The following is a 16474-nucleotide window of genomic DNA, read 5'->3' on the forward strand; positions in this document are numbered from 1 at the left end:
CAAGGGAACAGCTAAGTCAAACTTCTGTGTTTCAGTGATTCTCATCAAAGCATCAAGTTCAATTACACAGACATTCAGATTGACAATTCAATTCAGAATATGAGGATAATTCTTTAACTCACCAACTTTTCTCTCCTGCCAGGGATATCAGTGCACGTGCAATTAGCATTTCCTTTGTGATACCGGGAAATGTGAGGTACCTTAACATGCCAAGGCACAGGGCAGGGGATTAGAGGAGAGCCCCTTGGTCGGCCTCTCGGCAAGTTCAGATTCAGATTCACACTGCACACATCAACTATCACATAATATTACTTGTCTTGATCCTTCAAAAATGATAGTATAAGATCTCATCGTCACCACCAGGGTTTCAAATCTGCAAAGGTCAGTGTGTCCTAAGTGAGGAGGTAGAAGGTCTCACCCTGCTCCCTAGATTTCCTTTCATCTCGTAGAGGTGGAAGGGGGGAAAGCTTGTGGATTTACCATCGTCGATCTCGTAGTCAGCGAAGGCAAGCTCAGAGCCTTTGTTGGTGATCAGCAACTCCCCATTCAGCGTGAAGATCATTGAAGCATCATCCAGGTTAATCATACATCCAACCACATCTCCTGGCTGCCAGGTCCGTCCAAAATACCCACTCCCTTGATGCCAACGCTGGCCCTAGAAAACAAGAGCGAGGGCTTAGAGAAATGGAGGTCCTAGCCTAGAGGGCCCTGTACTTCTGGAGAAATGACCCCATGAATAATTTCTCCTAATGGGCAGTGGTACCTGGTTTCTACAAGGCACTTCCCTTTCTACCAAGGACAACTCACAGGGAGAAGTGGTCTATCTACAGATGAATGAAACCAAGATATACAAGGCTCATCAGAAAAGGTGGCCTGAGTCTCCCAATACCTAGTCAGCTACGAAAACAAGCCGAACTCCCTCTAAGACAAAGTGGTAAGATGTTCCCTCATACTGGCCGCACTGTGTTCTGTGAGCCTCCCCTGCAGAGGGGAACATGGGCTCAGAGGCAAGGCAGATACGGAGGTGACTATGGAAAGGACGAGAGTGAAGGGACAAACACTAAGTGCTGACCATTCTATGGTCTCAATTAGCCAGTGCGGTGGCTCCTCCCTCTTGAAGCCAGAGATCCAGATACTCAGCACTTTTCACTTCTGGGGAAATATTTGAAGCAGAAAAACCCGGACTGAGGACATGCGGACACACCAGCCAGACTCACCCTGCTGCCTTCAAACACAAAGGCTTGGTCATCGGCCCCCAGCTCAACGTCAGGCCGACAGCCTGGCCTGGCCCAGCCGACACGCATGTCTCCTCCGGTCACTACCTCAAACTCAAAATACCACTTTCCAGATCTCACTGCATAAGAGCGCTCTACCCGGAAAAAGCGGATCTTGTCTATGCTGACTTTCTCCACAGCTGGGTCGGCTATCGAGAAGAAAAGGGAGTAGAGGGTGCAGGAGGGAGAGAGAGAACATAGGTTTAATATTTAGGGAGCATGCCTCAAAAGACTTTCAACAACAAAGGCTGATGACAGATCTCCTACTAGCCAACACAGCACTCTGTTCATAATTTCATCATCTCTATCATCATCATATCATAACAACAATACAAGCCACCATTCAGTGAGTGATTGCTTTGCCGTAGAAACTAAATCTCGGTTTTTCCTCACAATAATCCTACAAATTCAGTATTACTGTCTTCCTCTTACCGATGAAGAAATTGAGGCTCAGAGAGCTTCACCTGTTCAAGGTCTTAGACCCCCATAAACCAAGGAGAGCAAAGATTTGAACCCAGGTCTTTCTTCCTCCAAATCCATCCCCTTAACCAGGTTTTACTGTCCACTAGCCTATGGTATCCCCTGGGGTATGAGATGGCAGTGACATGTTAAATAACCATAAGCTGGTGATTTTAATCAGTGCTAGAATTCAATTTAGAGATGACACTACCTGGCCCCAAAGTAAGCTGCTATTCACATGTTTGGAAAACAAGAGAAATAAAGGTAACTTGGTTTTGTGACCAACTATCCTGAAAAGCTCAGCTATGCTGGAGGATAACTTACTCCCTGTGGGATTATGTCATAGACGTGCTCGTTACAGAAACATCTGTCAATGCGACACTGCTTTATTATCAACATGGCCCCTCCTCCCTCCCCCCACTTCTAAAATACACCATTGAGTTTAGCACTCTTTAGCACCACCAGCATTTCTAATAGTGCAAGTCAGACCTGTTGAAAGTTAGCATTCCGCCAGAAGAAGACCTGTTTAGTAAACTGGGGCCAGAGGGAAAAATCTCCGCTGATTACCTAGTTCTTGGTCTGATGGCTCAATGTTATAGCCATAGCCAACAAAAGTCCGAACAGCTTCACGAAGGCTATCCCTATTTGACTTCTTGGTACGCTCATCCAATAATGCATACGGCACCAGACGGGGATTTCTTTTGTTCTTTAAATCCTACGTGAAGCCAGAGAAAAGAGATGCTGAGAAAATGCATTATCATCTTTACAAAGAGCTTGTCCCACTCACATACTCCCAGCAACAGTCCTGGTTTCCTCGGGTGAGTCTGCTAGCTCTTCTCCCAGTGCCTTGATATTTACCAATGTACATATTTGCTGCTTCAAGATTAAATGAGTATAAATGGAAAATTTGTACTAACATTCAAAACTAGCAGTAAAAAACCCATTTCAATAATGCCAGCCTGTGAATAAAATGAAGTGTCATGAAATTGGTTAGAAACCTCCATTCCCAAGGCAAGGCAGATGGGGGTTTGCATAACTATTCCCTTATGAAAGAGCATGCCGTGATTCAAACAGTTATGGCCTCCTCACAACAGATTCTTTTTTTAAATTTATTTTTAAAATTTATTTATTTTTGGCTGCATTGGGTCTTTGTTGCTGTGCGCAGGCTTTCTCTAGTTGCGGTGAGCGGGGGCTACTCTTCGTTGTGGTGCGTGGGCTTCTCATTGCGGTGGCTTCTCTTGTTGTGGAGCACGGGCTCTAGGCATGCGGGCTTCAGTAGTTGTGGCACGCGGGCTCAGTAGCTGTGGCTTGCAGGCTCTAGAGCGCAGGCTTGGTAGTTGTGGCACACGGGCTTAGCTGCTCTGCGGCATGTGGGATCTTCCCAGACCAGGGCTCGAACCTGTTTCGCCTGCATTGGCAGGCGGATTCTTAACTACTGAGCCACCAGGGAAGTCCCAACAGTTCTTAATAGACATCTCTGCTCACAGAGAAACATCTGAAAAGGTGGCAGAGCCACAGTGGGGCCATTTCATTGTAGTAGGCACATATTTGTATTACAGTCCTCCTCGGTTCCTTAATGGGGTCTAAGAAGACAATAATGACAACAGCAGTGACAAGTCATCATAACCTAACATGCTGTTTTGAACCCCCAACTCCCTTCCCTGCCACAGTTTCCACAGTTGTGGTCTTCTTGGTTCCAGACGCGTGCGGGTTTGGAGGCTCAGGAATGAATGAACACGTGTGCACACAGCTATCCTTGAACTTCCCTGATACTGAGCCCGGTACTTACTGAGATGAGGGGGGCATTTCAGAGTGAGAGGTGTACCAGATGGTTTGGGCCGAACCCTGGCTCTAAGCTCCACTTAATTCCTTGCTGGGCTCTCAGGCTGCCTCTGGATAAACTAAGAACCCTGCCCAAGAATCTTGGCCCTGTGGACTGAAGTCAGGGGGCACAGGCTTCTTGGTGGGCTAGTCTGTCTCTCTCCTGGGCTAGCTTCCCCTTCAGTGGTAGATACTTGGGACCATCCCAGAAATACTGCTGAGCTGCGACGTTGATTTATTCGAGCCTTACCTTGGCCTCGGAGAGTGCACGAAAGCTCAGCACTCCGTGAGGCAAGCAACAAGACGGGGAATGAGAGAAGATGCGGCCAGTGGCCATATACACAGGGCAACATATCACAAGTGAACCAGACCAACAAAGGAAAGGTAAGTCTATCCATTGCTGAAAAACTGGAATTATGCCTGGAGTTAATATCAATGTGACCATTACAAATTCCATCCAGCCCCATGATTCTATAAATAATGAACGTGCTGAGGCATGAGGAACAGAGTGCAAGGGCAACCTCCACTTTCCAATCTAATACCCACCAAAGCAAAATGGCATTTTAATGCATGATCACACCTCCTGGCTTCTCCAGCAGGCCTGACCCAGCACTTCTCACCTGTTGAATGCCATAGGTCCATCCTTGTCTTATTCTGTCTTTTGCCCAAACATTGTGTGCATTTTCTGCAAGCTTATCCACTAACATTTCTTGAGGAGGTAACAGCTTCACATCAGACAAATCCAAAGGGGCTGGCTTATAGCCATTGGACATCATGTAGCTACAAGTAAATGGAAAATATATATTTTGAAAAGAACTGTACGGCTCCCCCATTCCAGATTTGAGACCAATAGCACAGGGTCAGGACACTAGGAAAATAAGGCTACAGTCACAGATTCTATCTTTGGCAGAATGGACAGCTCAGCTCTATCTCAAGTCTTTAGAAGAAGACCCTCATCCACCATCCTTTTTGCCAATGCATGTCACAGCTTAAGGCGACTGTTGGAGAAAGTGGATGGTCTGTGCAAATCCACCCTTATTCCTAAGAAAACTACTCTGCCCTACAAACCATGGGCACATTCAGTGTAATGTAACATCACCCGAAGCTCCTTGGTCTCGCTTCAAAAGCACAAAAGCTTATGACCACATTGGCATGGACAGGACCTTGAGCCAAACGGTTTCTTACAAATCAGCAAAGAATGATCACTCAGTCTTGGAAAACTAAACCTTCGTTTTGAGAAGTTTAAAAAATCATAACATTAGAGAGTTTGTGAGCTTGAGTGATCTTCATGGTTTGCTGTCCAGTCCAGGAGTCACAAATGTCTGTAATTCGACAGATAATTTGATAGATAACGTGAAGACGGGAAAAGCTCAGTGTGAGTCCAGGTAGACGCATCGTGTGAGTGGAGAGGAGCAGGGCCCCGTGTGGAGTGACTCACAGGAGAGTAACTGACCAGAGTCATGTGGGAATGTGAGTCCAGAGGCATCCAGGGCGCCAAGGCCACAGACTGCCCAGATCAGGACCAGAGCCCAAATGTGACGACCTGCAGACCAGTGCTACTCGACCCAAGAACCTGTGAGCAGCGCGAGATACAAGGTCGACCGTAGGCATGATATTGCCCCTCATCCACCTTCTAGGGACGCCTGACTTTGGGCAGAGTCAACATGTGTTGTTTGCTGAGCACTGCCCCCAGCCACCTCTCAGCTGCTGCCTCTCAGATGAGCTGCTCTTGGCACCAGGAGCTGCCTCTGAGAGTGGAGCTTGGCAGCTTGGGAGTTTCACAGGGAGGAAGGGGAAGATAAGCATTTGATTAAGAGCTGGCACTGCCTTGGCTCATAAGTCATTACGACACCTGGGTGTGAATGCGTGCGCACCCGAGGCTGGCACATGTGCGGGTGAGCAAGTGAGCCAGGGGATGCGCCCGTGGGCTCGCATCTGAATGTGTGAGAACACATGGCTCGGTGAATGCACGGACGAGAGGGAGAGGACACATGCAGATTTAGGGGCCAAATTAAGTCTTGGCAGTGACACACATTTCCACAAGGGACTTGCAAGTTTGGCCCAGTGACAGAGGACTGAATCTTTGCTGTGGCTACCGACGAACTTCAAGCTCCCGTGCCAACTGCTATTCTTATAGACCAACACAGCGTATCCATCTGAGTGCCACATCTGGCTCAAAACTAACCATAGTAGATAGTAGTATAGGTCCAGGCAGAAGCACTGAAAATACTCTACTTCAGCCGGCTTCCGTCTGGGGGTTTCGGGGCAGTCTAGGTACCTGGTGGAGACATCCTGAGCTGGTGCTAGAAGTATCTGGGGCCATCACCCGCCTCTGTGTGTGGGCCTCCTGTCCTCCCAGTTTAAAAATTCAGACTGAAACATTAAAGTCTCTGACCATTAAATGATCACCTACTTTTTGGGCAACTTGACCTTCCTGAGATCCTCCTCAGCAGCTGGGTTAACGTGAGCGATGTGGCACCCCAGGGCCAGGAGGGTTCTGTGACGTAACGGAGAGAGGAAACAAGGGTCAACTGCAAGGTGAAGGACAGTGAGAACCCTAACCTGTGTCTGAAGTGATAAAAACAGACAATATTCATTCACTTAGACCAGAGGTTACCGAACTTTTTCTGTAAAGGGCAAGAGAGGAAACGTTTCAGGCTTTGTGGTCCTTATGTCTCTGCTACAACTACTCATCTCTGCCATTACAGAGCGAAAACAGCCATAGAAAATACACAAAGTGATGAGCTTGGCTTTGTTACAATAAACTTTTTTACCAAAGCAAGTGGCTGGTTAGATTGGCCTGTGGACCTTAGTTTGCCAACTCGTGATTTAGACGGTAGCAAGAATGCAACAAAAGATTAGCTAATAGCCCCTTTGAGAGAGCCCAGAGGTCAGCAAGTATTTCCCATGTGCTCCCTGTACGAAGTGTCTTGAGCTGTGCTGGACACCACGAGGTTCCAAAGCCACATCCTCAAGAAGGGTCAGTGTGATGGAGGACATCACATACAGGGAGCCTATGAGACAAAGCAACCTGACAGAGCATCATTATACCAGCAAGACCACGGTGTTAAAAAGTTCTGCACCAACTATCAGACAGAGAAATACAATGCAGAGAAGCACAGGTAACAAGCACAAAGGGAATTCGAGAAGGGAGATATAAAATGGGGCTAAAAAAATGAAGATCTGAATCAGGGTTTAAACCACAGGTGGGATCACAGAGAAGCTAAAAGTTACTTTTAAATTGAATTTTTGTGAATTAAACCATGTTTTCCCATTCATTTTTAGAAATGCCTTATCTTTTAAAAAAATGTTTATCATCTCGTTGAACCATTACAACAAGTATATAGAGATAAGAACTATTGCTATCCTCATTTTGTAGATGAGAAAATGGAGACTTAGGTTAAGTTGTCCAATTTCAGTATGACCTAGAACCTACTATATATCTTATCTTCTTTCCTTAATTATACATGAACTAAAGAGGCACTTGATCCTTTGATTCTAAGTTTCTCTTCTTTTTTTTCTGCCTACCTTTTCCCTGTCCCTGGCAAATAGCAAATGGTCTCTAAAGAACTATATATGCTAAAAAACAATAGTAGATGTGTTATTCACTATGCTGAATCCTCTCATGGCATGAATAATCCCCATCCTGGCTAATCTGTCAGAATGCATGATGTTTTCGAGAGACAACAGGTTTGTAGTTTAGTTATAAGGCATTAAGTCATCCACTCACTGTTTAATCCAAATTCAATTCAATTAAACACTCACTTTAAGGTTTCAGTTGACATTTGTAGGTTATAATTCTTCTCAGTTTCAGGTAGCTTTGAAAACTCAACAAGGCAGGGGTGTTGTCTTTTGTTGTCATCCCGTATCTAGGTGACAACATAAGAAAGAATATAATTTAAGTTTTGACAACTGGCACTGCCTTGGGAAACAGAAAAGACACGCTTTTGAAACATGGTCCAGGTAATTCATATCAGGCAAGACAAAGACAGTTATTTGCTGATAGGCAAATAGACAATCTTCTCTCTAATAAATGATACACGCCGTCCCCAGGCTGCCAGTGGCTTGTGTTCTGTGGACTGCTTCTAGTCAAGTGTCTGCACTCAGAACATACTTTCCTAGAGAAGCCATTTTATGTGTGGTAGCCATGCTCCTGCCTGTCCAAAACTCATGGAACCATAGTGCCACTGCAGGGTAGCATTCTTCAGAACATAAAGGACTACAGAATCTGGGCCAGCACTGTCCAATAGAAGCACAAAGTCAGCCACCAATGTGAACCACATTTGTAATTTCAAACTTCCTAGTAGCCATATGAGAAAAGCAAGAAAACAAAAAACAAAAACAACAAACAAACAAACGAAAAAACCAGGTGAAATGAATTTTAATAATGTATTTTACTTAACCCAATACACCTGGAACCTTACCATTTTAACAAGTAATTAATATAAGAAATTATTTCTGAGCTACTTTATATTAGTTTTTCATAGAAAGTCCTGAAAATCCAATGTGTATTTTACGCTTATAGCACATCTCAACTCAGACTAGTCACATTTTAAATGCTCAGTAGCCACATGTGGCCCATAGCTACTGTATTGGACGGTGTAGATCCAGACATTAACTAATTCATTCCACAAACATTTGTCGAATGTCTACTATGTGGTGGGCAGTGAGCTAGACCTTAGGAGTTCAGTGGTGAGCTGGGGTAGCCCCAGCCCCATGAAGGATACAGTCTGATGGAGCAGGAATACAATCATCATAGAAATAAAGTTACAACTGCAATTGTAATTCGTTCTCAAAGGAGAGGTTTGTGGTGTTCAAAGAGCATACAGCAAAGAGGTGGTCGTATATGAGGAGGATATTTATGGGAGCTATATCAACATATAAGTGCTAGAGTGCAGGGACACTTTCACTAACTAAGCCGGAATGTACATGATCTGCGAGTGTCAGGGTCGTAGGGAGCTTCAGAATCACAGATCCTTCTGCCCTCAGACATGACCCTATACAAGTCACAGAACAAAGCCAATTTACATCCTCTTTGGAAAACGTTTTCTAGTGAAAGAGATTCCCTAACCTCCTCCGCGTGTCCATTAATCTTAGTGATGCATCTGAAAACCACACTAAACAAATTCTGATTCACAACAACGAATCAGCCTCTTTTCACTAGCCATGCAGAGAGAACAGCTTTTTCTGAAGAGAAAGGGAGATGCGAGGCTCTGAAGGAGGAGCTAAGGGTTGACCACATTCGATATTCCCTGAAGAAAAAGACCAGCGTCTGGGAGTAAGAAGGAGACAGGCTCCTGGGTCTGTCTGTGCAGTGCGGGTCTCCCCAGCACTCCTGACTGCAGTTCAACAAACTCCCAAGCAAGGCTGCTGTACTCAGTGAGAGCTGGATGGGAGTCAGTAAGAACCAGTGGGTTTGGGCTTGTGAGGTTTGTTTCTCATTTGAGTCTTTGAAGAACGCTTCCAGGTAACAAGGCAACCCAACCCTCCACCCTGGCCCGGCCACTCAAACACATACCTTGCCAAAAGTCCAGCCAAGCTCTATTTTATTCATTCCCCAAAGCTCGTGGATGTTTTCAGCCAGCCTGTCTCGGATCTTCTCTAGGTGAGGTGGTAAAACAACCTAAAAGGAAAAGGAATAAGTGAGAACTGCAAGAATCAACTGTACTGAAATCCGTCATAAAATCTAGACAGATCATGTGCCCCAGTTGAATTCCCTACACATCACCCAGGAGGGGCTACTTCTAGAGATTCCTTCCTCTCTTGGCTTCCCCTGGACCATATCTCCCCTTCCTCTATACTCTCTCCTTGGGAGATCTCATCCACTTGTACATGGTCACTCCTGACCATCCAGCCTCCAGCCATGGTCTCTCCTGAAGTTCAGACCTACTATTCCAACTACCTGCAGGATTTTCCCACCAAAGTGAACTCAGCATGTCATTCAAAGCTGAATTCATTATTTTTCCTTCAAAACCTTTTTCTTGTCTTATTTGTATTTTCTCTTTTCGTTGAATGACCCCACCATAAAGTCATCTTAGTGTCTTTTCTCTTGGCATTACGTCCCCCACCAACAACACCTAATCAGTCACAAAATCCAACATGTTTATTTCCTAATCATCTCTCTGAAGGTTCCCCTCCTCTACGTCACTCAACCTCGTTATTTTCTACCCGGACCATCGCAAGAGCTTTACAATTGGTCTCCCCAACTCCCCGCCGGAGTGATGAGCTCACGACAACACAACCACATCAAAACGCTCTCCTCCTGAGTACCTCCAAGTGCCCCTTGACACTCCCAAGACACAGACTAGATGTATTAATCAAGCATATAGTGCCATTCTTCAGTCCTCTCGTCACGGTCCTCCCAAACACATCCTTTCAAAGCTCCTGAAATTCCCCCCAAAGGTCACACCGTCGCTCAGTTCTGTGCCCTTGCACACGGAACCTTAATTCTTATTAGTGCTCCCCGTGACACACATAATATGTATACTTCCTACCCCCATGTTACATGGCAAATGACAAAGACTTTCTCCTTGGACCAAGCTCTAGATGGGTGCTTCTGAGCCATTTCTGACTAGGCTCGATCCTTGGGCCTTGTCCTCAAGATCCCAGTTTTAGCTAGAATCTTGCTAAATTAGTTTAGTGACAATCTGCACCCTTGATACGTGATCATCCTCCATGTCTGATCAAACTTATCCATCCCCCATCCTCCCCCAGGTGATATCAGATCTATCTGACCTGCCCTCAGGAAGAATCCTGTTAGATCAGTTTAGCAAGAATCCATCCCAACCTGTGATGTTCCTCTCAGTAATTTTCCGTCACTGACACGCCCACCCCACCTGCACCCCAAACCTGCTCCTTGGCTGTAAATCCCCAGTTGTTTGTGCTGTATTCAGAACTGGCCCCAGCTCTAGAGTGGAGTTCCTTTGCCCCTACTGCAATAACTTCTAAGCAAAAATCTGTCTTTACCCCTTTAACTGCTGTCCAGCTCTGGTCTTAATACAAACTCCCTCAGTATTTATCCTTCTGGAGTTCGCTCAAATGCCTCACTACCTTTTGGAGGTCTTCCCCAGGTACCTTCAGGAAAAGTTTCTCTGTGTTTTCCTGGTACCTTGCTCATGTCTCTCCACAAAGGTCACAAACTGGGGACTCAAATTTCTCTTTTTTTCCCCCTTTCTTTAATTTACTACTACTACAATTATAACAGTAAACAATTCATTATTGCCATTTTCACTTATTAGTTGATAGCTCCTAAGAAATAGGAGACATCATATAAAAATCCAGATTTCTAATTTCCCTTGACCAGTTGAAAGATTGCTAACATTGGCCCCACACTTTTGCCTGGCAACTGGTCAGCTGGGGCTAAGAAATGGCCCCCTGCTTTAGGAGGGCCTGAACACTTGACCTGTTTCCCTTCCGTATCACCTCCTTGGCTCCTACAATTCTAGCTCTATTATAATGATTATTAGTGTTTCCACTACTTGCAAAAATCCCAATTATTTTCAAGGAGGGGAGCTCATGGAAAAAAATGTATATTTTTTTTTTGTAGAAAAAGTATATTAAGTCAGTGATGTATAAAGAGACCACAGAGAAAAGTAGCAATAAAATATTTTAACTGTGTGTCATAACCACTATTGGCCTTTCAACTGAAGACACTCTTTAAAAAAGAAACAACTTATTATTGAAAAGTCAAAGTTAAGCGGCATAATGTTTTGATAAGGAGCAAAGTGGGGAAAATTATTAGTAAACAAATGACAACTGTATTTGAGTTTTATTGGTTAACTAATTTAATCTGTTTAAATTAATCACAGCCTGAAGGGTGATTTCCATGTGAAGGAACCACTTGCTTCAGCAAAAGGGGGAAATGTGGAAAGAAGCCTCCACAAACAATCCTACGTCATAATTTCAGTGACCTTAATTGGTGACTAGCTGGGATAGAGTAATATTGGCTTGGTAACTGCCTCCTGGGTGTCTGGGGCCCGAGACTGACATCCCCAGGGAAGGCTGCTAGGAGCTGGGCTCCTCCCCCGCAGCGCTCAGCAAGGGTCTGGGGGTGCTTCAAGCACTGGACACAGGTAGCACTGAAGGATAGGGATCTAGTCAACAACATTTTATCTGCAAACTGGTTAATGTGCCCCAAGCAGGATGGAGTTGACTGTGTATCTTGTATTTAACTTCTCTTTAGACAATAATTTCACAGACTGATAGATTCTAAAAAATTACAAGGTCTCATTCAAAATAATAAATTACACCTTTCCAAAGAGAACTTCCTTATTCTTTGATTCCCAGCAACATTTCCCTCATTCCAGGGTCTTTACATATTCAGCTTTGGGTCCAGACATCAAAGTTCATCTGGCTTGTTGATTTATCTCCACTCTTTGATTTTCAGATCTTCTATTCTGTATGTTTAGAAACTCTTCTCACTCTGGTCCAGTCCTTCTTTCCTCCCTCATCAAAACCTCCCCTCATTCTTTTGAACTCTCTTTGAGGCTTGCTTCCTCCAGGAAGCCTTTTCTGAGTAATACATAAGTCTCTGATAACTTGGTAAGGAGGGCAGCACAGAGAAGTAGGAATCAGGTCCATGAGTACAACCTCTCCCTGCTCGGGCACTAACCACCTTGTGTCCACAGAAAAGCTAGTTTAGTTCTTTGGCCCTCAAACTTCTTATCTAAAATACACAGCAAGCAGATGATCCGATTCCTAGGATTACCTCTGACTCACAAACTTCTACCTCGTTTCCTATCAACATTCTCAACTCCAGCTACATTCCTGGTGTTGTACTAGGCTCTGTGAAGCAGGCAGAGAGACACTGTGATTTCTAGACAATGAGAATTCACAATCATTAGCCATAGGAGGTAAGAAGCAGACGCATGACCAGGCACACAGAGCTGAATGTAATAGGGTCATAGAGATATTATGGGAAAATATACTCTAGAGACCATCTACAGGTTAAAAGAGCCATACTCCTACAAACTATTATCCCAAGTGCCTCAGAGACAAGGTGCCTCTACATTTATTTTCTCTAACATCTAGAACAGTGATGTGAATAGCACTGGCGTGGCAGAGGCACTGGAAAGCTGTTGTATGTTCCTCATCATAACTGTGTGAACATGTGTCTCTCAAAACAGAGACCCTGGGAAGGGAAAGAAAATGTCCATTTCGAAGTGAGAGAGTGGCATGGACTTATATACACTACCAAACGTAAAATAGATAGCTAGTGGGAAGCAGCCGCATAGCACAGGGAGATCAGCTCGGTGCTTTGGGACCACCTAGAGGGGTGGGATAAGGAGGGTGGGAGGGAGACGCAAGAGGGAGGGGATATGGGGATATGTCTGTACGTATCGCTGATTCACTTTGTTATACACCAGAAACTAACACAACGTTGTAAAGCAATTATACTCCAATAAAGACTTAAAAAAAAAAAAAAAAGAAAATGTCCATTTACCAGCACCTTCTGAGGTCTCCATGCTCTCCCCTGTTGCTTTCAGTTTTACTTCCCACGCTTCTCCTACCTGCTCCTCCTCCAAGCATCCAGCCACAGGAGAATATTCATTGCCACCTGTCCCTATTTTGTGTTTCTACTTCCAGGCTCTTATTCATCCCACTCCTGTTACTTCACCCCTGGACGCCCCTCCCCATTTAAGTTTATTAAAGGGTCCGGACTGAATGCTATTCTCTCTACACAGACTTTTAGAAACATTCTAGCATAAAGGACGTCTCTAGCATTTATTTGTGTACACGATCACTCTGCATATTACATTGGGACTTGAAAAAAAATACCACATTTGCTTCTTATCTCTTCAGCTTGGTTGTGCGTTCCCAGAGAATACTGTCACACGTCTGCCTGTGCCTCACAGAACCTAGTACAGTGCCTTGCACGTAGCAAGTGCTTAACCATGTTCATTGGTTGCAAAATCCTTCAAGAGCTCAATTGCCGCCTATGGTGGAAACGTGAAGGATAATGGTTGTTCACACATCACGACAATTCAGTAGAATGTATGATAAGAATGTTTGAAAGACAATGCAGCATCATCTCCATGGGCTGCCTTCTGTTGGCAGCTCCAACCTACCTGACTGGTATCTATGGGGCACGGAATGAAAGAAGCTTGGGAGAGGAACTGGGTGGTACCCAGCAGATCTCGAACACCTTCAGCATCACGTTTATACTCTTTGACGGGCTCCAATCTCATCTTTTCTTTTGGAAGTAAGGCTTCGTAGCAAGGGGCATAGCCAGAGGGAGGCAGGAACTTAAATTCTCCGTGACGTCCCCCCATCAGGAAACGTACTCTGTTATTTGGAGAGACCAGGAAGAGAGAGGTTAAAAAATATATATGCCAGCCCAAATAAGTGAAAGTTAAAGATCAGCTCTCCCCACCCAAATTATTTTTTGGGGAAGTGAACGATTTCAGATTCATCACAGCAAACACTCTAAAGTGTGCAACAGAGCAGTGGAGAGAAAGCTGACTGTCAACTCACAGGGCCCGTGATTCTCAGTTGACCCTGTCAGCTAAGTTCTTAAAAATGAACTTATACTTTAAAACCACTAGATTTTAAAAGTCAAGTTCATCCTTACTCTAGTAGGGGAATCATTACTGTAGATATTATGAGTACAGTTTGAAAAGAGTAACAGTGATAACGATGATGACGTTATTTTCTGAAAAGATCACATTCGAACTACAGCATGAGAACTTCAAGTATTTTCACTTGAGAGCGCTTACTCACACAATGATGAAAGAAAACATGATATAAATATTTGGGGAAAATAGGACATGCCCATGTTAGGGTGCAGGTGAAAGATCAAGTACCACGAGAGTATTAAACAGAAATGGTACACGTGCCAAGAGGCATTAATAGAAATGATAACACTGAAGAGGCTGCAGTTCCGCAAAGTAGCCATATGAGGGCGACTGTGAGGAAGCATCAGCAGGTGGTTACAGCCATGGGGGTGCCAAATAGGCGTCAAGTGTTTGCTCACTAGGGTCCCAGTGCCTTCTCAGGGGCACCACCGCCTTGCTGCCGTCCAGGCCTCATGCTCTGGCCCACTCCAGCAGTGCCCACAGGGGCCTCCCAAGGAAGAGGGAAGGATCCTTGGGGGGCCACAGTCATGGCAGGCACTAATTACCAATAAACTGAAGTCTTTCAATATTTTAATTCAGCATTCTGGCTGAATTTCAGCCCCATATATATGATTAAGTTAGGGTTAGGGTTAGAGCCCATAGATTCTCTGCAGGAAGAGGGTGAAAGTGAGGGTCATAGGCTCTTAAGTTTGGGACTAGAAATATAGCTTTTGCAGATCAACTGCAACTATATTAAATTGATGAGAAAATATGACTGCAATTTTAAATAATTAAGACATGGCAAGATACACAGCCCTGCAGGATCAACAATAATTTTACATAGGAAAAAATCCATCCATACACATAGCAGCTACACGTATTCACTCCCTCCAAGTTGTATTCGAGCCCATACGACTTGCACTGTTCTCCATACTGGGGATTCAGCAATGAACAAAGAATACCCTGTCCCTGGTGTCACAGAGCAGGCATCCAATGAAACAAATAGGATAATTACTGATTGGGAGACATCTGATGAGGGAATAAAGAGGGAGACTGAAACAACTCGGGGAAGGAGGAGGGTCCTAGATTGGAGGCTAGAAAGGCTTCTCCAAGGGGGAGATATTTTTATTAACCCCGAGGAAAAAGGAGGAGCCAATGAGTTCAAAATCTGGAGGAAGAGCATTCCAGGCAGAGGAACAACACGTGCAAAGGCCCTGAGGTAGGGAAGTGCTTGCGTGGAGGGCAGTGTGAGTGAGAACACGCAGAGCCCAAGGGGCTAAGAGATGAGGTGGCAGGGGGCAGGGCTAGATCAGGCAAGGTCTCTGAGCTGGGATTTTCTTCCCGGTGAGCAGCTTCTGAGGGATCTTAAGGAGGAAGAAGTACAGGATTCTTCTAGCTGCTCTATGTAGGAGGCACCTGACACCAATCTAGTCCCAGTGAGACATGAGGGGGGGTTGGACCAAGGTGATGAAGGCCAAGCCGGAAAGCAGCAGTTAGATCCCAGTTTTGTTAGGAACTGGTGATGGAGTGAGCCTGTGTGTGTGGAGGGGGGTGAGGTATATGTGGGAAAGGTTATGATCTAGCAAAGCTCTAACAACACCACTCTCCACTAGATCTCACGTCCTTTAACTGGAATATTCTGGTGGGGCAGCCTTGCAAGAGAGTCTCAGTGTTGGCTGAGTAACTGTGACTGTGTGTAGCCTAATGATAAAACTGGAAAATGAAAATCTCTCTGAGTAAAAGACATTTAGGATTTTTCCCCCCTTCCCAATATAAACAAAACCTTTATCCAAACAGCATTTTATAAAATGCTGTTTTAAAATTAATTACAGAAATCATATGAAGCCTCCCACTTTCCCATTTTAAAGTAGTAAGCAACAACGATATAGAATTAGAACCACAAGTGTCCCTTGTGAATGTTCCTATGTTAAATGTTATATAACAGGGCACGATCTATGTGTATTAAGACTATGAACAATGATATAAGAACCAAACTGAGTCATTAGCCTGCAATGTTACTAATTTAGTAAAACTTCAGGAAATAATGACTAAGACTTAAAATTTCTTGAGCACTTTCCAAAATTCAATTGCAACATGACAGATTGTGTTACTGACATGTTGAAACTATGGGGTAAAACTAAATTGTTTGGAACAAAGAATTTGTGTGGGAAGTTTTCTGCTTTGCCCTTCTCACTGAGCATCCTTCCTGCGAAGCGCTGAAGCTTCCTGGGAGCTCGTACAGCAACTGTATTCTTTGTTACTCACTAGCGTACGGATTCCAAGGCCAAGCGAATGATCTCTTACGAGGACGTCTAGATGGATTTAATTATTCGTAAGCTCTCTCGCCAGTTCCGTTTCGTTTTAACA

At 44.5% G+C, this 16474-nt stretch overlaps 1 protein-coding gene across 1 annotated transcript in view; it reads right to left on the reverse strand.

The window, feature by feature from the left end:
- The window catches only part of RYR3 (ryanodine receptor 3), a 374244-nt gene that overhangs the window by 212319 nt on the left and 145451 nt on the right, over positions 1-16474 (reverse strand). Inside the window, exons 20-27 of the mRNA XM_065871700.1 lie at positions 13622-13838; positions 9073-9177; positions 7320-7423; positions 5968-6051; positions 4175-4334; positions 2301-2448; positions 1218-1423; positions 481-655 (exon numbers count right to left, since the gene is read on the reverse strand). Coding sequence (XP_065727772.1) covers positions 481-655; positions 1218-1423; positions 2301-2448; positions 4175-4334; positions 5968-6051; positions 7320-7423; positions 9073-9177; positions 13622-13838 — 1199 coding nt within the window. The remainder of the gene's footprint in view (positions 1-480; positions 656-1217; positions 1424-2300; positions 2449-4174; positions 4335-5967; positions 6052-7319; positions 7424-9072; positions 9178-13621; positions 13839-16474) is intronic.

This window comes from Phocoena phocoena, chromosome 2 (genome assembly GCF_963924675.1).
Source record: "Phocoena phocoena chromosome 2, mPhoPho1.1, whole genome shotgun sequence".
NCBI lineage: Eukaryota > Metazoa > Chordata > Mammalia > Artiodactyla > Phocoenidae > Phocoena > Phocoena phocoena.